At 36.3% G+C, this 23457-nt stretch overlaps 1 protein-coding gene across 1 annotated transcript; it reads left to right on the top strand.

The window, feature by feature from the left end:
• Window positions 1–1322: 1322 nt before the first annotated feature.
• Window positions 1323–23457, top strand: LOC110828123 (ATP-binding cassette sub-family G member 1-like). The gene is made up of 11 exons (XM_087347142.1): window positions 1323–1572; window positions 7917–8046; window positions 11862–12051; window positions 13189–13334; window positions 13955–14193; window positions 15458–15571; window positions 16907–17064; window positions 17841–18009; window positions 19118–19218; window positions 20345–20503; window positions 21919–23457. Exons 1-11 carry the CDS (start codon window positions 1446–1448, stop codon window positions 22261–22263), a joined length of 1878 nt encoding a protein of 625 aa, XP_087203268.1. The 5' UTR covers window positions 1323–1445; the 3' UTR covers window positions 22264–23457.

Genomic DNA, 23457 nt, shown 5'->3' with positions numbered 1-23457 from the left:
CGTGCTCGATCTTATTTTCTTGCTTAATATTATCTAGCTCGCCGGCCGCAGTGGCCACGCGATCTGAGGCCGCTGGGACCGTGGGTTCGAGTCCCACTCAAGGCACGGATGTTTGTCCGCGACCTTTCTATTCCAGTCTGATGGATAAAGACTGACCACGGAAGGCTAGTAACAGCCCCGTAATGGGGCTGCAAACCAATCCTAGGATTGATGACCTAAAAAAAATTATATCTAGCTCATCTGTGAGGGGAATTACAAGTCTGTCGGTTAGGCAAAAAATTGTTTGAGTTTTCAACCCAGAATCGAGTTGTTAGCAGTCTGTTTATAAAATTATTGTACGACCTTTGATTCTAAGGATGCGTAATGTGGGGCATGAATAAGAGCAAATAGTCACAATTTTCTGTATTTTCTAAAGTTGCCCTTCTGAAAAACCACATCTCTTTACTTCACACCACGGGCAGAGCATTCATAATAACCGTGACTGTAGTTAATAATAGTTGATTAAGTTAGCCTAGTTTCATGAGAGTTCACACTTCCTTCTGTATTGTTAAACTGGGAATATCATTGACGGCGTTTTCTTTTGTTTAAAAAAAATGGTGACACTACTTCAGGTTATATTCGAAAATGTTATCGTATTTTCACAATTTTTTTGACGTAAATACGTCTATATTGAAGGGTCATTCGGCAAAAAAGGGAAACGAAAAAGTGTAACCTGGTTACCAAGGAAACGTCATCTGCTTACTCGGCATTGTTGTTACCTATAAAACATTACATTACATTACATTCAGCTACCACAGACCCATCTTAAGCGTAACTAATTCAAGTTAAATAAGCAATGTCTTAATCAAACTTTACGCAATTGTAAAGCATGTATAAAGGAAATATTTAGAATAAAGCCAATATATAAACTTCCTTTCCGTATAGACGTATTTACGTCAAATTCTCCGGAACCGTGGTTCCACTGACAACTTTTTAGTTTCTTAAAAAAGTGCCGGTAATGCGTACTGGCCCGGGTGAAATTCTAAAGTTTCACCCCCTGCCCTGAGACCGGCTTTCTTGACTGAGGTTTTTCGTGGTTTTCTTCAGGCGACTGCAGGGTCAGTTCCTTAAATTAGCCCACGCCTGTTTGCTTCTACATATTTTCTAGTTCATCCTTCATTAATTACTCTATAATTGGACTTATTTAGTGTGAGATACTGTAGCATCGTTAAATTCCCAAAAAAAAAAATGAACACAAGACGTCTCGTGTGCGAAGTGGGATTTAGGTCGAGGGGAATCATAGGATTCACGCATGCAGTACCAGGCGTTGTACGTGTTGATGGGGCCTGCGTTAGGTCACTATGGAATCGGCAACTGCAGGGAGAGGAAGCTGTCGCAGTTATATTGACACGCGTTGTCCAATCGAAGTCACTGTGCGGCAGGAGACGAAAGCTGGTGATTAAGTAATGCAGCAAGTGGGCGAGCACAACATGTCGGACCATTATCAGGTTGACAAAAGAGAAATAGAGTTCTGTGCAGATCGTCTCAACATCGAATTTAACAACTTGTGTTATTATCCATCAGGCAAGAAAGGTGAGCTTTGTTGTATCATATTAAGTATACACTGACCTTCAAAAGCAGTCGTGAACTATAGCGTCCTTTGTACTCTAATGACGAGAGAAACATGCCTGTGTACACGACTGCAAATATTAATTATATTGTAACTTACGCGACTGCATATTTCGGCCGTGTATCGGCCATATTCTGGTGGCACGCAAACATAGAAATAAAACAGAACAAGCTAAAACATTAAAATATTACAGCATAAAAAAAATTAAGAACTACACTCGAGTGGATCCATTTGTATGGCTTACGATTTGAAGTTTTTGCGGGGGTGAATATGATGGCACTGCAACTCGGAGGACGGCCATCTCCAGTTAAATGGAGTTCACAAGTTACGTGATCTATATGTAAACTAGAATCTGTGCTGAAACATACTTTAAATATTGAAATAGTCAAATTCGTGTTGTTAGACGCCCGGCTTGACTAGTTTCGGTTCACGGACTCAGCGAAAGTTTTACACCAGTGGCTCCCAACGGGGTGTCCACGTTGATACGAAAAGAGGTTATGCTGAATAATGAAGGCCGTTCAACCATGAACTTTATAAAATCAAAGCACAGATCTCGACTTACTGACGCCCATCTTGACGATAGTTTGCGAGCAGCAACATCATCATACAGTCCCAAATTTGAAAAACTGGCCGATGAAATTCAGTGTCAAACATCACACTAACTTCCCACTTGAGTAATAATAATTGTACTTATAAAACTACGTATTTTTTATCGTGTGGTTTCTTGTATCATTAAACGTCGTGTTGTTTTGTGTATTATTCGGTGTCGATATCTTATTTGTCCAGAGAAAAGAAAGTTTGGCTTTGTTAATTGGTTGGTGCTCGCCACGATCTCAAAAACTTTCAAATGTGCCCGTAGGCACAAGAAGGTTGGGGACCACTGTTTTACGCAATATGAGGGTTAGTTCTTCATTATGTAATAAGTTACGTTAATGTGACGTTACGTAGTCTGTAGGTTCAAAATTATGTAGGTCGGGCCCTCATTATACAATGTTTAGTGTCTATATGTAGTAAACCTTCCGGGATAGTGCCCTAAATTAGGCTACGATCGCTTCCTTCCCCATCCTTTCCAATTCCTTATTCACTGTCATCCTCTCATTCAGAGTCGTTAAATAAACTATAAACAAATGAATGTAGTAAAGAACTTAGGAAGTTGCTGACAGATGAGCTATGAAGGGGCATGGCTCTTTGTGTATAAAATGTTCCAGTCGGATGTTTCGTTGATTAGGAACTGTTGTCACTATGTGACGTATGAGGACGGTATAAACAGTTTTGGTTGGAAATGTGCAATTTGTGATGACAGAGATAAACCCTTGCATTTCGTAAGAAAAAACAGTTTCTTGAATCGTTGAATACCTGTCGGTTAGGTTAGGAAGCTTAAGGATAAAACTTCCGTTCTCTAAAGTGGAGTGAAATTTGTGTAAAGACATTTACTTATATAATTTTTTACTCTCTGTAGAGAAAATGCATTATTAAATGTTTCGTTTAAGTCAAGTAAATTTCTCGCTAATGACGGTGATGTTCTGGGATTTGTTATCCCTTAAAATTGAGACACTGTATTTCTTCGAAACGGTGGCATCCAATGATGAATCTGCATCATCATCCTCGCCTGTGAAAACATTTTATCACATTATCCGTAGTGCTTATTTAAGCACTGCATCATTCGTTGTTAACCTCAGCACTAGAAGGATGTGACACGCATACATGAACCATCTTCATATCAGCACGTCGATAAGAAACATGAGTATCGTATTTCTGTCTGAATTAAGTTCCAATGACAAAGGAATCTTTTGATTTTCGCTGAATAACCTACTGCCTTACTTTAAGAATCAAATCAGCCGCTTTGTTCCACTGTTTTAAGCCCTCTCCATGTTTGGCCTTTCTGGTCTGAGTTTGGTGTTTGACGAGAACAATGAAAGAACCCTCTCGAATTGCTTCTCAATAGTTTAAGATTTTTTGTTAGTCAACACTAATATCACGCAAGTTCATTTTCTAAAAACTCAGCATGGAAGGAGTTAAACAAAAATAAACCTATTTTAAGTTACAGAAAACGTTTCGTATGTGAAACAAGTATAACCGCCGAAACAAGTTTAGCAAATTCCAAGGATAGCCCGATTAGAAACTCGTCGAAGACCCGTTTTCCTTACTTTAGACAAATTACAAAGTGGTCTTTTAAAGAAACTCACGATCTTTTCCTCCTCTGTACCAATTCCTTACGCTGTTTTAAGAATACAGTTCGCAAAGCTCTGTTATAAATAGCATCGCCTGCTGCGAACAACGACTGTAATTCTTCCGGGCCAACTGTATTCCAGCTATATAAACCTTGCCGGAATGAGGTCAAAACTAATTCTCTTCTCCCCCACCCTTTTGTAATCACCTGGTTACAATCCGTCCTACAAACACATGGTATCATGGTACTTTCTCTGGTAATGAAATAGCTTCTGTCTGCTGCGCTCGAAAAATATACAAAAAACTGTTTTAAATGAGATGATAATCCAAATATATATTTATTATTCAAGTCTATACACAAACTTTTAAATTGTTGATGTTAAAATTTAAAATTAATATTAATATTCTGCGCCATTCATCGTTATCTCGATGTTACAATATTGCGCTTTATACTACTACATGTTTCAATGTCATAGCATCATCTTCAGGTTTTTTATCTTTAAAACTACTCTATATTTATTAATGCAAGCTTTTCATTGATTGTAGATTGTAGATTACTGTTGTGGGTGTTCCTTTGATCTTCTTATTATTTTGCAAATTATGTTGCATATTATGTTAGTTGTTCATTATTCTGTGAAATTATTAACAATATAATTAACATTTGAGTTATTAATATTATTTATATGAAATTAAAAGTTTGTGTATAGACTTGAATAATAAATATATATTTGAATTTTAAACACAAACATGACGCATCTAAACTATAAATAGAGATGATAATGATGCGTCATATTGTGTTGAATATATACTTGTTCAATTTTATCAGTCTAATCACAATAAAATATTATTATTAAATATTAAAATATTACTACAATTAACATTTAAATATTTAAAAATATATTAAAATGATGCTCTCTATCGAAATGTTCGATTTACATTAGAGCATCATCTTTTACACTACATGTTTCAGTTCTAAATGAACCATCTTCAGGTGTATAATCCATATAAACTCAAATGTAATATCCTAAGTGCAATCCTTCGTCAGATGTCCATCAAAATATCAGAAAGTTTTCCTCTTCCGGACCTATTGTATTTTAATATCGCATTCAAGGTCGTTTCATAATATATGTCGCGCATAACGTGATCTTGTGTGGGTGGAACGTTTTGCAGCGGTTTTTGTATCGGTCTGTAAAACTTCACGAAAAAATTCTTACGTGTTAATTGTGACTGCACAAAAATTCTTGCTGACTCACACAAAAAATGTTACTGTCGAATGCCACGTTCAAATAAGTATGCACTCATCCCAAGTCGTTTGCACAGAAAGTACTAACACCATCTGCAGGTGTTAAATTTAACACGATTTGTGATGTAACACGTACATGCACTTTTCGCCTTGCACAATTTTCAAGATGTTAGTCTTCTGACTTGTTGCGCCCTGTAGTCTGGTGGAAGTTTTCCGACGTCACTTATCACCCTGATGATGATTGCATCAAGGACTTCTGAAACGTTGGTAAACGTCTACCAGACTACAGGGCGCAGCAAGTCAGAAGACCGACATCTTCAGACCCACCGCCGTGAACACCTCAAATCCTGCTTTGCGCAGTTGACATGGCCATTAGTTTCCCGCAGAATGTCGTATAGTTCAGTGGGACGACAGCTGTGGCCGTCAGCTGTTGATGCTCGTTGAGTGGAGAAGGGAACTCAAGGCCATACATACAGTCCACGACTGTAATCTCGAGACTTGCGGTGTTAGGATGTGGGGTGAAGAAGGAAAGATAGCGTCTGCCTCTACCTTCCTGCATTCCTTGCAAGTCTCAAGATTACAGTCGTGGACTGTAGCTAACATTCCACCAAACTAGTTGTTTGTAACTTCGGTAGTTGACACACTGTCGTTGAATAACCGTGAAATTTCCCCCCAGTTACTCAGAATTCAATTCGATGTAATTTCGGGCAGACTGTCTATGGCTTAAAGACTGAAGTTAAACATATCGGCTTCAAACGAAGCCTAAGATACACTCTAATTCGAAAGTCAAACTGGTCGTAAGGTCATTTATAACCGTGTTAGAAGATTTTTGCAGTTATTGAGAACAATTTTTTGCTGACGTCAAGCTACCGCTATCTCATTTAGGCTGAGATAAAGGTGCCCTGTTCACCGCCTTCTCCGAAGTAGTCTCAACAAATTTCACTCTATGCAGTGACACAAAAACGTGTGATAAGAATTGTAACTAAATATGGGAATGAAGACTATTGGGATGTTGCCCTATAGTCTGGTAGAAAATGACCGACAATTCAGTCCCTAAATATACGTCTATCGTCATCCTGATGATACAGGCAGTACGCTTCTCTGAAATGTTGGTGATTTTCTACCAAACTGCTTGGCTCAGCATCCCAAAAGACAGACAGTATTCTTAATATTTGCCGCGAGAACCTGAAATGTCACCAAACATGAAAATTATATCCTTTGAGGATACCAACATATGATTTGTATTCATCTGCATTGAAACGCTATCCTTTCATTGTAGTTCTCATGTACCTTGAAACAACAGCCATTTAGTGCATGCAATGTCATCTGAAGGTCCCACTTCATGCTACATCCTGTAGAAAATGTGTAATTTGCTTATGGTTCTTCTGTAATTCATTATTTTCATAACATTTATACGAAGGTACCATTGAAGACCACTTCGACGTCTGAATTTTTAAAATCCCATTCATAGTTTAACAAGATCGCCACATGATGGGTCCACTTATCTAATTAGTGAACTGTTGGGTGTATATTTTAAATACATTTGATATCGTGAATTTTACTAAAATTTGCCGATAAATTAATTTTTTATTGAAATCGGTTGATGTTAACGATCGCTTTATATGGATGCATTTTAAAACTTTGTATATCGCAGATATTTTATAAAATACCCATATGAATTTAAAACGTTTCGAACAAAGTTTGTAGGAAATAATTAAATACATATTGTTTTTATTTCTGTAAATCGTTAAGAATTTCGACAAAAATGAAATCCGAACAATTTCAAAACCAAACGTCCAAAAGTTATCTGCCGAATTGATTTCGGTTCGTATGTGTCCAGTATATCCCCAACACCTGCTTTAGAAAGCATGTCAAAATTTATCAGGTCTCTCAAGAACGACGTATCGTACAAACCAAACCGCTACATGTGATAAAATATAGATTTAATCAAACCCTACGACTTTTATTTGATATGGTGCAGGTGAGATTTCAGAGTGATATGCCTGACAATGGAGGCTGTAAGTACCTCTGAAACGTCTGTCAGTTTCTACCAGTCTACGTGGCGCAACATACCAGAAGGTAGTCATCGTCATCATGTAGTTTTCTCCAGCTTCCTGTCACCTAATCGTTCTTTAGTCCACATATTCTCCTCAGCATTCTCTTTTCACACACCTCCAATTTGTGTTATTTTTTCAACATAAGAGACCAAGTTTAATATCCATACAAAACAACAGGTAAGATATGTTGATGTTGGTCTTTCAGGTAATAATGCCATGTGGACTTGTAAGTAGATACTTGTAAATAGATAAATTTGGAGGAATATACTGCCACCATCTTCAGGTTTGAATAGGAAATGCTTTAGAAAAATGTTTACAAATACAGATTTGCTATTCATATCTCATCAACACATTTTAATTATAAGTAAAACTACTTTCATTGGCATACCATGTTTAATGAAAATAATGTATAATATTTGTCTCCTAACTTAATCGTAGGCTCTCTTGAAATATGAAAATAACTTATGTAATCTGCTGCCTCATTATATTACCATTTCTCTCCTGTGTCTGAGGAATGAAAAATATCTAATCAGTTATCAGTTATGCTGATAATTTTGTGCATATGGAGTTTATTTAATTTAATAGAAGTATGTAACTGATAAAAGTGATATTCCTAGGTAATTACTACTGTCAGTTTTTTCACCCTCCTTATAAAAATGTACAATTACATATTCTTTCCATTGCCCTAGCAGTTCTTCCTGGTTCCAAAGAGAATTTGGAAGTGAAAAATGCATAATAGTTATTATTTCTTTGTGTTACTCTAAAGTAGTAGTGTAAACATATCTTGGCACATTTACATAACACTTGTATAAGATAGGTATGGGAATGTTTATTTCAGTAAAGTCTTCGAAGCAGAAGCCAGTATTGAATAACATCTGTGGGAAGTTTTATTCTGGACGCCTCACAGCAATATTAGGACCATCAGGAGCTGGGAAGACTTCTTTATTAAATGTCTTAGCAGGGTTCAAGTAAGTATAGGCCTGTAATGTAAAATAGTGTTTCTCAAACAGTGGTCAATGAATTTATGCCTGCCCACAAATACAGCATTTTGTATGTTACAGGTGAAGTACCAAGTCTAATATTGTGTAAAATGCTAGAAACATAAGGCAAAATATGTTTCAAAGTTTGTGTAGGCTTACTATAAAATGCCAGATATATGTAGGAAATCAGGTTTTCATGGCAGTGAGTCTGAAGATGGCTGTCTTCAGGGTTGTTGTGCCATCTGAAACATTGGTAAACTTCTACCAGACTAGATGGCTCAACAACCCTGAAGACAGCCATCTTCACTGCCAGATATGATTGTGGCATTGTGTTGAATGGAGGCTTAACTAGTTGAAACAAGGCTGTGCTTATTCCTACTCCCATTTTCTTTTTAATACCCTGCTTGGTTGATGTTAGGTTAGGTTAGGTTAGGTTAGATCAGATCTGGTCTGGTTTATCCCACGAACACTTTATGCAAATCTGTTTTGACTTTCCGTAAATTGCCTGAGATTTACATACAATGCCTAGGGAAATGCAGAAACACTACAATAACAATACAATAAAAAAATTATTCCATATGTAGATCAGAATTGACAGACATGATATAGAATGTAAGACTTGAGGTTCTCACAGCGGTGAGTCTGAAGATTTCCGTCTTCTGGGTTGTTGCACTGTGTAGTCTGGTCGATGTTAACCAACGTTTCAGAGGTCATACTGCCTCCGTCATCAGGGCGATGAGTATGAAGATTTCCGTCTTCTGGGTTGTTGCACTGTGTAGTCTGGTCGATGTTAACCAACGTTTCAGAGATCATACTGCCTCCGTCATCAGGGCGAGGCAGTATGACCTCTGAAACGCTGGTAAACATCTACCATACTACACAGCGCAACAACCCAAAAGACGGAAATCTTCATGATATAGAATGCCTACAAATCACATACAATGCCTGAAATACTATACTTTGCCTGTAACATTTTACTGTAACTTTGAAGATTAGTACTTTACAACTAAGTATTATTTTCTTTGTAAAGAATAAATAGTCTGTGTTAAACATAACTTTTTCCCCTTTGTATTCTGTGTATTTAATGATATGATCAGCCATGTAGTGAAAAAATGAGAGACATGGAATTCTGGTGTTACTTCCTACATCCTGAAGGCAAAGCTGTGTTATAATCTACAGATTCTCTGAAGATTTGTTTGTCTGTTGACATAAATTATATTACATGACTGCATAATTTAATTTTTAATTTTAATTGCAGATATTTAGTGTAGGTGATTGTGATGTTCTATTTTATTAGCGTATAACTTTGTTAACAGTCATATTTCAGTAATATTTCAACATGCCGCACAAAAATTTTATTTAGATGCTGTTATTTATATGACACATCATGAGACAGACAGGGGACTGGTTCTGGAAAAAAATCCATTGCTGTTTTATGGGTGCATGAGTCAGAGAAGTGAATTATGTTTGAGTGTTGTAAGTGGATTCAGTTGATGTATACTATATGTGTATGTTAACCTGTTTATGGTCATGACATTGCATTCCAGCCTATTCTCAATAACGTTCTCTTGTAATGTTTGGTATTCAACAATGATTTAAATCAACAAGTTTTTTTTACAAAATGTATTATTCACTATAATCATTATCATGTTGGCTCACTCTAATTATAGGATAAATGTAGTAGAAGAAGGTTGAATTTTTCTTTAAACGTACATTCTGCTTCAACTACATTTATCCTATAATTGTATATTCATAATTGTGTATTAATTACTAACTGATTATAATTTTTTAAATTAAATATTCTCTCCCTATAATTATTGTTAGAGAAATAATTAGTAACAAGTTTATTTGTGAGTACCTCTGGAGGATGTTGACAGTAGTAGTGAAACATAAACCTTAAAAGCCAGAGACAAATACAGACTCATTTCTGACTGATTTCTGTGAACATGAACCCAAGGGTGACCTTAGAAGATACATAATAGGCAGTGGTAGGTCATTAAGTGGCCCATGCTTGTGAACCAACACTCTATAATGAGAGATATCACTATGACCTTGAATATTTAATAATTATTTTTTAACTAGTCATCATTTTTAATAAGGCAATGGAAAGCACATACAGTGAAAATTAGTCATGTCAATTGGTTTGTGAACTGACTTGTTAGTATACCAAAAATGGAATATTAAGGCACACATGTGTTTTGGATGAAATTAGTTGTTTAATTTGCTATCTTGACTGACTACAAGAATAAGGGAAACATGGTGAAATTCACCAAAGTTAAATGTTAGTCGTATTCTTCGCATAAAATTGAATAATTGTAATACCAAGTTTTATATATGGATGTAAGCTTTATTTTTTGGGTATTGTGTCTGAAAAAACAATTAACATAAACAATTAAATACAGATTCAATAATGTTTCATGCCAAATTCTTTTTTAATGACAGTACTTATCTTGTTTGTTGTTACAGACGTATTCCAAGGAGAAGTCTTGAACCTATAAAACACTCGTAAACAGGGCCCTACTGCTGATATATGTTACATTAGAATTAAGCATAGAATTTCTGTCCATATTAGGTGCAGTATGTACATTACTATGATGAGTTTCATGCAGTCCACATTGAGGGTGTCTGAGAACAGTTTGCTTAGGAGAATATTTGGGCTTAAGAGATATGAAGTAATGGAAGGCAGGAGAAAATTGCATAATGAGGTGCTTCATAGTTTGTGCTCTTTACCAAATGTTATTAGGATGATCAAATCAGAGAGGATGAGATGGACAGGGCATGCAGCATGCATGGGAGCAATGAGGAATGCGTACAACGTTTTTGTTTGAAATCCTGAAAAGAAGAGATCACTCGGAAGACCTAGGGGGGGGGGAAACGGAATATTATGTAAATAAGGTATGGGGGTGTGGATTAGATTAATCTAGCCCATGATATGGATCAGTGAACATTGTAACGAATTTTTTGGTTTCATAAAATGTGGGAAATTTCTTGACAAGCTGTTAACTTCATAAGGGGACTATGCTCAGTGAAATAGTAACTTAGTTGGTTACTTCATGCAATCCACATTGACTCATTGGTTATATGAAGGCATTCTAAGTATCCTTCTTCATGAAATAGTAAATCTTAAAGAAACTGATAGTGGCTCAACTGGTTAAGAAGTGACATACATGGAACTTTGAGACTCATTATCATGATCACAGCAGCCCACCACTGTGCCAGATGAATTTATTTTATATTCTCACACTCTGTTTCATTAAGATTCTCTTTAATAATACCCTCCCATCTATACCTAGGTCTCCTAAGTGATCTCATCCTTTAGGCGTCCTGTATGATTTTCTCGCTTTCTGTTTGTGATTGATATAGTCATTTACATGTGGTTCTCTTCTATGCCACTGGTAGCTCAGGCTACATAGCATCAAATGATATGATGATTAATAAGTAGTGAAATGGAAAGGATATTGAAGGAAGTGGTGGTGGCCTAATTTAAGTTGTTAGTCCAGTATTTGCCAGGTGGGATGAAGGAAAACCATGAAAAACCTCAGTCAAGATAGCCAGTTTCTAGGCTTGTGTTTGAAAATGGAACCTTCAAAGTATGGTGCAGGAGTATTACCATTCAGTGACAATGTTCTCTCCCAATGATGTAGTTCATATACAGGTAGTCTTCCTCTCTGAGACATTTCTTTATTCCGCAAGTGAAGAACATGTAAATATTTTTGTCAGTTCATTGTTTTATTTCAGGCAATTTGATTTTCAATATTCAGTTAAGTGCAATCCAACACAATAAATTCTTTTCATAATTTCAGAAAAAATGGAGTAACTGGATCTATTAAGATAAATGGGAGACAACGCAATGTCCAAAAATTCAGGAAACAATCATCTTACATCACTCAAGAATTTGCCATACTTAAATTACTGACAACCAAAGAGACAATGGTGTTTGCAGCTGATCTGAAGATAGACTCTGATGTAGGGAAAGAAATGAAGAATAAGATGGTAAGCAATATATTTGTGATTTTAAAATTTCCAGGCATGCTTCACTGGTGAGGCATGTAGGTGGTCGCAATGAAGCAAAATAATTAAGTGAATACATCAACAGTGAATTTAGTCCAACTGAAATTATTGCTGTGTTGGGGTTATTGGCAACCTTGGTTCCTTCTGATGAATTTTAAGTCTACTGAATTCAATTGCATGTTCTTGTGTTTTATATTGCATTTATCATGCTCATCGTAATCTGCATTTCTCCACCAGTTTGCGAGTACTGCCACAGCCTATGCTCAGTGTGGAAATAAAAATAATTCTAGCCAAACCAGCTCTGAGAAGTGATTTCAAGGTTATCTTGTTCCTGTGAGAACAAGTTCAGTGAAGGAAACAGATTTTTAAAACAAGAAAGCAACTTTCTTTAAATGTTAACATAAAAATTAATTAACAGTTAAGTTATTTAAGGCCCATGCTTCTAAAGGTCATAGATTATGCTAGCAAAATATTCTGTGATGGTTGCATTAAGAATTATATATTGGAAAACTTTTAAGTACAACTATCAGATTTATGCATGTTCTTTGCAAAAAGTACTTAAACTTAACATATTATGGGAGGGTCTTGTCTGTCTGTCTGTTTGTTGGTTGGCATCTCCAAAACTACTGCTTGAATTTAAATTATACCTGGTATTTGGAATTCACACTAAAAGATGTATAGTGAATTTAATTTTGGTACATATTGGTTGAATATTAATCATATTTTACATGAAACAAAAATCACACTTCATGGAGTTTCTCAAAAAGGGAATTAAATGCACTCAACAATAATTTCTGAATCTTCTGTGAATAATTGTACCTGTAACATAACAGAAAGAACTGACTGCTGACTACTAAATGGAGATCATGAAATGTACGTGTAACATTTGTTATCACTTTAACTTGGATTATGAAACATCACATTATACATACAAATAAAATTAATGCTAGTAAAGTAAGAGCTCAGATCTATATATTAAAATAACATATTGTAATGCTATATTGGTGTATTCCATTTAATATTTCAATTCCTGTTGACAAATTTAACTTTATACGCTGTTATTATCATCTTATGTACCACAAATTACAACTTTCTTTAAAAACTTCAACATTATGACAGATTGACAAAATACTGAGTCTTCTTGGGCTGGAGAAGGTGATGGATGTACCTGTCGCAAAATTATCTGGAGGAGAGAAGAAGAGACTGTCAATTGGCCTTGAGCTATTGTCAAATCCACCAGTCATGTTTTTTGATGAGCCTACGAGGTCAGTTCAATACTTCTTAAGTCATTGGTTTCTAAACCAGTTTATTTGTTTCTTTTAGCCTGTTCCAATTACGTGTTTAATTAGTATAATGACGCAATGTGACTCAATGTGATTGATTGTTGCGTAGATAAAGGGAAGGTTGTGACATGAGTTGCTTTAGTTTGAACTTCTGATAATTTGTATTGCTAAAAATAACACACAATTTCCAATATTATAAATTAATAACAGATATTTGCACACTGGCCAATTGTCTGATTTTAAATTTAAATAATCAAAGACCTTAGAGCAATGTCCATAACTTGCCTGTCAAAATCTGACATTTTGATATTGGTATTCAAGTTTTAAAACACAGTAAAGTTCCAATGAAATGAAATATGAACCTGAAGGAATTCCTTTCTGAGGTTGGAGTACCCACCAGCCACTATGTGATGGACCAGCGTAGATCATGCACGAGTGTGTTCACAGATGTCTGACATTCTTCAATCTGAGGATCAGGAAGTCATGCTGAAAAGATGTGCACTGATTCTGGATTCTTGTACAAAACACAGACAGTACAGATAACATGCCTTTCCAGTGCAAGATATGATTTGAATGATATATAATAACTGACAATTTTTCAGTGGACTGGACAGTTCATCAGCTTTACAAGTAATCTCACATCTGAAATCTCTAGCTGAAGGCGGTAGGACGGTAGTTTGTTCCATCCACCAGCCAAGTTCACAGCTCTTTCAGATGTTTGATGACATCTGTGTTGTAGCAGAAGGACAGTGCCTTTATAGTGGACCTGTTGATGACCTGACAAGTGTCTTTGAGGAGGCAGGATTCCAATGCCCCAATTTCTACAACAGAGCAGATTTTGGTGAGCATAAATTTTTAAAATAGGACGTTGTAATTTAATAGACCAATTATGCCATCAGTTTTCAAAGTACATACAGTTCTTGGTGAGCCAGATTAATAATAAGTAAGATGAATTGAAAGAATATAATACCTTTTATTAGTGTATTTTAGTCTGCTGCATCTTTGTGTATTACAATAAACTTATGATGGCAATACTTAAAACCGTGTAAAAAAATAAAGCTGGCATGTCTGATGTAGAACTATGAATATGTGACATTTATACTTTAGAAATAGCACACATAACCTTTTTGGGATTTTTTTACTATATGGAATGTTTCAAAATGATGTACGAGGCGCGTCCTCAAAGTAAGTTTCCCTGGGGCCGTTTACAGAAACAAAACACAATTTCATGGAAATATTTATTGCAACAGATACAGCAAGTGTCCAGCTATTTTTCAACATATTCGCCACCGGAATTGAGACATTTGTCATACCGTGGGACCAACTTTTGAATACCTGTGTCGTAGAAGTCTGCCGCCTGGGATTGGAAACACTGTGTGACAACCATCTCCGCCTCTCTGTCATTCTCAAAACGCTGACGCTGACCGGACAGGAATTTCTTGAGGTGTAGGAAAAGATGGAAATCACTGGGAGCGAGGTCCGGGCTGTAGGGTGAATGATTAAACACCTCCCAGCTGAACTCCTGCAGGAGACTTGCTGTCCGTCGAGCCGTGTGCGGCCTAGCGTTATCACTGACCGCACTTCACAGTCGGCGGGAGCTGGAATAAGAACCTCCATCTTCAACAGCTGCAACGATGCTAATGTGAGAACGCGGGAAGTTCCGTTAGTGCATGCGCCATGCTACGTCATTGCTCTATCACGTACGCACAGTCGCTTCGCGCAATATAAGGTTTGCTAGCTGTGGGACGAGTGGGAAACTTACTTTGAGGACGCGCCTCGTATATGAAAGGCATTATTATGTTTTATTAAATTATGTTAGTGTATAATTTTGTTAACTTCTACACAGTTAATTAAGACTGGACTATAATTATTATTGTTAAGGTAAAATTGTGTCTTAGGCACTTTTTTACATTGTTCTAAGCATTGTAGAAAGATGTTTTAATCCGTAATACCTGAGTCACTAAAATAGTTCTAAGTCACCTCTTTAAGCTTCTAGAACTACAGATATGTTTGATTTGAATAAAGGATTTGTTTTACCTGAATATAGTTCTGCATATTATACTTTCTGTGTTATAGAAATATATTAATACTAATATTACTTTCAGTAATTGACGTTGCATGTGGAGAGAGAGGTGACAACAGAGATAAGCTGATTGAAAAATTCAACGCTAAAGAATGTGACCTACTGGAGTGTCAGCAAGTTGCTGACAGTGAAGAAAGTAGGTAATATTAATGACTGTGAGGTGAATAACATATTAGTAGCAAATGTAGTAATGTATTTTCTGAATCCATGGAGTTCTTTTAAGGATGGACTTTTAAAAAATGTAGTAATGCATGTGAATGTTATTTGGTATGCAGTCACTATAAGTGGTAGAGTTGTTATTTGTTAGTTGAGCAGTCTATCCTGTTTTACTTTAAAAAATTAAATTAAATCCGTGGCGTAACAGCTCCAGAGAGCTGAAGCCGACTAGCTTGACTGCTGGTCTCACGTTCACATGCCTAAGCAGAGGTGAACGATCATCCAACCAAATATAGGGTGACATGTGGTCAGCACGACGAACCCTCAGCCATTGCTAGCTTTCCTGACCGGATTACGCTACTCATTGTAGCTCCCCAATTTCCTCACGATGCTGGGTTGGCACCGGTCCCATACACTGGTCAAAAGCTCATGAGAAAATGTCTTCTCCCCCGAGACTCGAACCAGTGCGCATTCCATATCGCCGGTCCGAAGCATGATGCCTCAGACCGCGCAGCTACGGCGCGGGACCCTGTTTTACTTTATCGGAACTAATTGTCTGTCATGTTTGCCAGTAAGGTCACAAAACTTAGCATAATATCTCCATGGTAACAGGTGTAAAGAGTATATTATCTTCCCATGTTCATTTCAACTTTCCATCACTTGGGCACCCCATTTTCTCAGTGCTCTATCAACTGGGTGACAGCATTATAACCATTAACTCAGGTGCGAAGGAAATGCCACTAGAGAATTCAATGAACAGAGTAATAATATAAATAACCATTTTGTCTGGTTTGGAGAAAAAAACCACTACAAAAATCTATGTTAAGTTACTTAAAGTATACTTTTTAGATTTTGAAATCAACATATTTAATGTATCTGACAACTGAAAGTAGCCACTAAATTTCAGTCAACTTCAAACTCATTAACCAATCTGACAATCCATGACAACAGATTTGGCTTTATTCAGGTGTTCCCATGAATGAATCCTACCTAGATTGATTTTCCATAATTATGCTTACACCATCTAACTGTCCACAGTTTAAGACTGTTGTGAGTCTGATACTTCCTATATAAAAATATCCTATGCCATTGAATCAGGCAGAAAGTTCCTCTAAAACTGTAGAGTTTATCATTTTGACATAGCACAATAACAGAAGGCTCTGTAATGAAGAAACAAATTTATTTTTTTGAACATTCATGTAAATATTCATCTTTCCTTATTTTGTGGCTCTGAAGTATAGAGTAGCACTACTGTAGGATTTCTCAAAGTTCAGTGCACAGATAAGATTATATTTTTGTGTAATTTAAATTTTAGTATCAATGTTGCATCTGACAACACAAAAATGGAATGACACAGCTATACAAATCTGTACAGAAAAAGAAGTTTATGCAGGAACAAGTTATCCTCAGTCAGGATGGAAGCAGTTTCAAGTTTTGTTAAAGAGATCATTAATGTGTTCTCTAAGAGATAAGGTATGTATTTAAAATAATAAAGCAAAATACAGTACTTGTGGGTTATCAGGACACATCGCTTTAAAAATAGGTTAGGTTAGGTTAGGTTAATGTGTGTGGATAAATGACATACTTGAAAGTTATTATATTTTATTTCAATAAATGACAACTAAACCTAACCTATTTGTGTCCTGATAACCCACAAGTACCCAAAATAATCTATCTTATGAAACTTTGTTTAACAAGTATCCCAGAAATACAAAGAAAGTGCTATATTCCAGTATGATACAAATAAATATAACTACATAGGTCTTAATTTGTTTATTAATAATTCCTGCACTATAAATTACAAATGGTAGTTCCATAAAATTTGATGTTTGGCCTATTGTAATATAATTGTCTTTTTTAATTATAATTTCATATACTGTAACAGCATTTTTATTTTATTGTTGGATTCTGAATTTTTTATGAAGTTCGTGTATATCAGCATTACAGTATAATTAAGTTTTATATAATATAACTTACTCCCATTCTTCTTACACACAATGAAGTTACATTTTATGGTTAAATATGTTTCAGTGTTTAAAAATGTTGAATCAAGTTTCTGATACTTGTTGAAATCATTCAAACATCCAAAATTATTGTAATTCTTCTCCTAAACAATCCTTTTGTTAAAATGTTACAAATATACCACTTATTCTTTAGTGTAAGTGGTCAGTTCTGTTAGGAATCACATTTATCTGCACATAAACTCTGTGCTTGGATGTAAACTAAGACAACCAAAACTTAATTTGCAGATGGCTGTCCACCTTCGAGTAATCTGCCATTTGATTATTGGATTATTACTTGGAGCACTCTATTATGATGCTGGAAATGATGCTGCAAAAGTAATGGGCAATATTTCATGCATTTTCTTCTTTAAGTTGTTCTTGGTCTTTGCCAATGGAGTACCAAGTATATTATCTGGTAAGTGCAACATGAAATTATACAGAAACTTAGAGGAAAAGGTGTCACTTTAATAACATCTCAAAAATGGCGGAATGGATTTTTATGAAACTTAGTGTGGATGTTAGGAAATTGGAGGCTACTTCAAACTCATCATTTTGAATTTGATACCAACGTGACTGATGATCTTGGATGATGATATACGATGATATCATTATCCGTGATCTTCCATGCCACTGATGATAACATTGCTGCCTAATTAGGTAATTACCTGTGATGTGTGTATGTACTTTGAGATTGACTGAACATATGTAAGATTTGAGGTTTTCACAGCGGTGAGTATGAAGATTTCTGTCTTCTGGGTTGTTGTGCTGTTGACGGAGGCAGTGTGACCTCTGAAACGTTGGTTAACATCGACCAGACTACACAGCGCAACAACCCAGAAGACAGAAATCTTTTGACTGAACATAATTTCATGAAATTTGGTGTGGAGTTTATGTCATTGGAGGCTACTCCAAACTTTTACGTTTTAATTTTCAACAGTTGTTAACACCAATGTGAGGTGGGAGGGTGATGTTCTGTGATTACATCATTACCCATGATCCTCTGTGCTGCTCATGTTATCAGCCCCCCTAGCTCGTTGGTGCAGCTGTCCGACAGAGACCGTGTGAGGGAGAGTCCGTGTCAGGCGGGATCGGTCGCAGAGAATTTTGAAAAAAAATTCTAATTTTTGAAATTTTCGAAAAATCAAAAGAATGCTGGAAACAGATCAAAAAGCGCACAAAACTAAATAAATAGAAAAATTTCAACTTCAATTTTTTTCAAATTTATCGAAACTTTTTTGTTTTCTGCGCTTTTCAGACGATTGTCAACATTTTTCGGTTTTTAAATTTTTTTTTTACAAATTTACTCTTCTTGTTCTTAAATTTCTACAGCTGGAGTTCAATGTGTAACTTCAGCTTTTGGGGATGAGCCGCATCAAATGTTGCAACGGTGTGCCCCATCCCTGAAAACTGAAGTCGTAGTATTTATATTATTTGTCTTCCATTGCTGTCAAACTGTGAGTAGAGTTCTTCCAAAATTTAAATCTTGGTGACTGTGCATACATGTGCTAACTTACATATTTCAGTTCCTCTGGAGACGTCGGTAGTTTTACATGAACACCTTAACAACTGGTACTCGCTAGAGGCATATTACTTCTCCAAAATGATTGCAGATATCCCTTTGCAGGCAAGTAACTAAAGTATCTTTCGTCTTCGAGACAGAATATTCCTTATACGAGGTGCGATCGGAAAGTTTCAAGACTGCGCCTATAAAAACCCGTACACTTATCTCAGGTATTAAATTCATCCATCACCCTCGAAGTAGTCCCCCTGGGAGTGAACACAACGATCCCAGCGCCGCTGCCAAGCCTGGAAATCTTTCTTTGTCAGCCTGTCAAGCACCATCTGCGATTCTGCCTGAATCTCTTCTATCGTCTCAAATCTCCTTCCCTTTAGCTGAATTTTCATCTTTGGGAAGAGGAAGAAGTCACACGGAGCTTAGAAAGGAAGTTGGGGTCGGTTCTTGCAAGATCTTTGAGCTCCTGACAAACGAGAAGTCGATTCTGCTTCTGGTCCTCAGACAGGATGCGTCGCATGTGGAGTTCTTCCTTTAGAAACAGCTGACAGGTCCCATAGCCTATCCCAACAATGTCGCACAAGTCGTTGATGGTACGACGTCGATCTTCGTGAATGGCCTGCCGAATCTTCGTAACATTTTCGGGCGTTGTGCTCGAAGATGGTCGTCCAGAACGCTCGTCATCATCGACAGAGGTTCGGCCATTTTTAAAACGTGAATGCCACACAAACGTTTGTGCACGACCCATTGCGGACTCCCCAAATGCTTGCTTTAGCATTTCATAGGTTTCCGTAGCCGTTTTGGCGAGTCTTTGGCAAAATTTGATGCACACGCCATTCCGAAATCGCAGGAGGGTCGGTGTAATGCACTACCAAAAGGCCCGTAACTAAGAAACAAATGCTAATTCGATGATGCCGGCTGGCACACTGATTCACTATGAATGTAGGCCGCACCCCCTAGCGGCAGAAGCTCGTACTACATCCGGTTCGCCCTCTATTGACACAGTCTTTAAACTTTACGATCGCAACTCGCATTATATCGAAACACGTTAAGATTTTTGTAATTTTTTGTCTGAACTACAATATAAAGATTTCAGAGTGAAAGAGAATTTCTGAATTCCTGACCTTCATTTGGTATGTAAGTTAGACGAAAATGAGTGTTTCTGTGTAACACTTACTTGCACTTTCATTTGAAGTGCTTTATAAATTAATTTTGTGTTTCTGTTTATTGTTAACAGATTATATGTCCTACTGTATTCCTACTTGTGGGATATTTTCTGACGGGTCAACCTTCTGATGGGACAAGATTTTTACAATTTTGGGTTTTATGTCTGTTGATTACTCTTATTTCACACAACCTGGGACTTGCAATGGGTGCTTTTTTCAAGAACCCTGAGGTCAGTATTCATAAATATAATTACATGTATGAACGCTCTTGGAGCAAAAGCTGCCATGTTTTGTGGACATGGCCTTTTGCTGTACAAGAATAAAATGTCAGCTTGAAGAATCTCTGCGTGTTAATTACTATCAGATGTACATTTCTAGATTTCTGATTAACGTGATATGACGCTGTTAATTTCCGATGTACTGCTTATTAGTTCTGTTAGAATATGCGAGTATGTTTCATGAAATTGAAAGAGTAAATGTTCGGTTGTGCCGAAAGTGCTTTGAGTTCTTAAAGACATTCCAGAACTCAAAATGGAATTAATTCCAGAACAGAGAAAACAGACCCGAATAAAATATTTTTACAAACTACCAGATAAAGAAAGGAATGTTCGAAATGGAGTGAGATAAAGCGGAAATCCTTAAAAAAAATTCTCCCAATGCACGCTTTGAAGCTAAATTTGCTCTACTTTTGAAGATTCTAATGTTGTTTTAATAAATTAATCTTTTAATTGTATATCTACAACCATGCTTGGTGTAGTGTGAACATATGAAGACTGCCACAAAAAATAAATATAGTTTGCTGGACATCAAGTTTATAAAGAACTTCTGTAAGTTGGTTGAAAATAGTCGGAGGAAATACGAGTGTCACAAACTGCATCTCTGTCTCTGTTCAGCCATTAGCCGTGTTTCTCTGGGAATTCCATCTTTTCTATTTTCCTCCAAGACGAAGGCTTAATAACGTACTTTATTTCAATTTGCCAAATATATTTTCCCAGAAGCCCTGAATAATATGTAAAAATGAAAGAAAAACATAAAAAGGTAACAAATTTGTATGTTTATTTACAGACACACACTAAAATTTTTAAAGATTTACAAATATCAGAAAGGTTGAATATAAAATTTAATACAGTACTTAATATTTTTGAAAAAAGGGTTCAAAGAGAGTGTTATACCTAGGATTTGAGGTTTTCATGGCTATGAGTCCAAAGATGTCTGTCTTCTGGGTTGTAGCGCTGTGTAGTCTGGCAGAAGTTTACCAACACTTCAGAGATCCTTGCTGCCACTCATCACCCTGATTATGGAGGCAGTAAGGACCTCTGAAATATTGGCAAACTTCTGTCAGACTACACAGCGCTAGAACCCAGAAGACAGCCTTCTTCAGATAGTAATAATATTCTGTTTTAAACTTCAATATTTAGTAACAATTTATTTATATTAATGTATTAAATAATATGTCATTGTATTTATTTATTTATTTTTAAATGTTCTGACTTTAACAACAAATTTTCTAAATTACTTTTTAATTTTTGCTTAATAATCAGAAGTTTACTTTAATTCATATATGTATGTGATAATTCAGTAATTTTTTGTTACGAAATTATATATTTCGCTGTTGAATGTCGTTAATTTCAATTTTATTTTACAGGTCGCTATGTTTGTGTTACCCGCATCAAATATCCCATTAGTGTTATTCTCTGGTTTCTTTTTGAATCTACGAGACATGCCCAAATGGTTAGGATGGTTGTGTTATGTAAGTTATTTCCGATACGCATTTGAAGGATCGATGCAGTGTTTGTATGGTTATGACAGACCCAATCTGGAATGCTCGCAAGTATACTGCTATTTCAAATCACCGCAGAAACTTTTAGAAGAGTTTGAAATGGTAAATTCTGTTTATGCTTACGATGCACTAGCACTGCTGGTATGGACTGTACTTTTACAATTATCAGTGCTCATTATATTAAAAATGAGAATTCGTAATTTTCAATGATGTTTATAATCATTTTATGTTTTTAAGATGCCTGATGCACTCTTACATAATGAATCCAGATGCTACCACTATCGCATCATATTGCCTGTATATGCTCAATATCGATTTGTTATCAGTTTTGTGGTTCTGGAAGGTCAATGAACATAATGAAGTCAGTTAATCATAAAAAACTTCTTCTATGGCTCTCCGGTCCGTATTCGGTCCATGGCCTCCTCAATTCTCCTCTTCCATTCGGTCCTCTGTTAGGTTGAGGTTTCGAAACATCTTCCTTTTTATGGTGCAAGGTTGTTAGCATTGTGACCAACCCCCAACTTGGAGGACCAGGGTACCTGTCTTAGTCTGATCTCTCTCCCTCGACCAATCTGGCAAGCCAAAATAAATACTGAACCGGTGATGTCGTGCTGCAGGTACTTTAATTATCAAAGTTGGCAACACGTGGTGGTTAGCGCAATTTTAATACTTTACTTGCATTTGGGGAGACGGGCAGTTTGACTGGAACGAGACTTTCCTGAGATCTGAGGCTCTCGTGGCGGTAAATATGTTGATCGTGGCCTTCTGGGTCGTTTGCCGTGTGATTTTATAGGTAGTTACCAACGTTTCAGAGAAACGTATTGCTTCCATCTGCAGCATAAAGATGGATGTTGGTAACCACCTGTAAGACCACGTGGTGTCACACCTCAGAAGAAGACGATTATTATTCCAAAATGGTTCACCGTTGGTTGCTGGGCCTTTCGTGGTTTTGGGTTCCTATGAGATTTCATTTCCCTTGGATGTAGGTTTAGAATAAATTGTTTGAATGGAACCCAACGTGTACATTTTATCTGCATTGTCTTTACGTTGCCACCACCTGTTACCAAATGTCCGGTAAGAAACATGTGATGATGTGTAAATAAAAAATGTATAAAGTAACTTGTTAAGGGTTTGTTACTTAACACGTACATAAAAAATTGTTACTTTAAGAATGATTCCTGTATGATGTATGTACACTTCTTTGGCTGTGCTGAGAACTGAATAATTTGACTTTGAAATATAAATATGCCACCTTCAGTTAATAGATATATTAATGTTTATATATTTTTAATATATAGCTTAGTGATGATATTTTTGTAATTTATAAAACTAGGAACATATCCCTGTTCTCTATGTAAACATTACCATAGGCCTAATAGTAAAAATTAAAATTTGAAACTGAAA

Source organism: Zootermopsis nevadensis, unplaced genomic scaffold (genome assembly GCF_977971745.1).
Source record: "Zootermopsis nevadensis isolate Lab colony 2312 unplaced genomic scaffold, Znev_1.0 Znev_ptg000011l, whole genome shotgun sequence".
Classification (NCBI taxonomy): Eukaryota; Metazoa; Arthropoda; class Insecta; order Blattodea; family Termopsidae; genus Zootermopsis; species Zootermopsis nevadensis.
The sequence above is the reverse complement of the archived record's forward strand: the minus strand, read 5'-3'. Positions and strand labels throughout refer to the sequence as shown.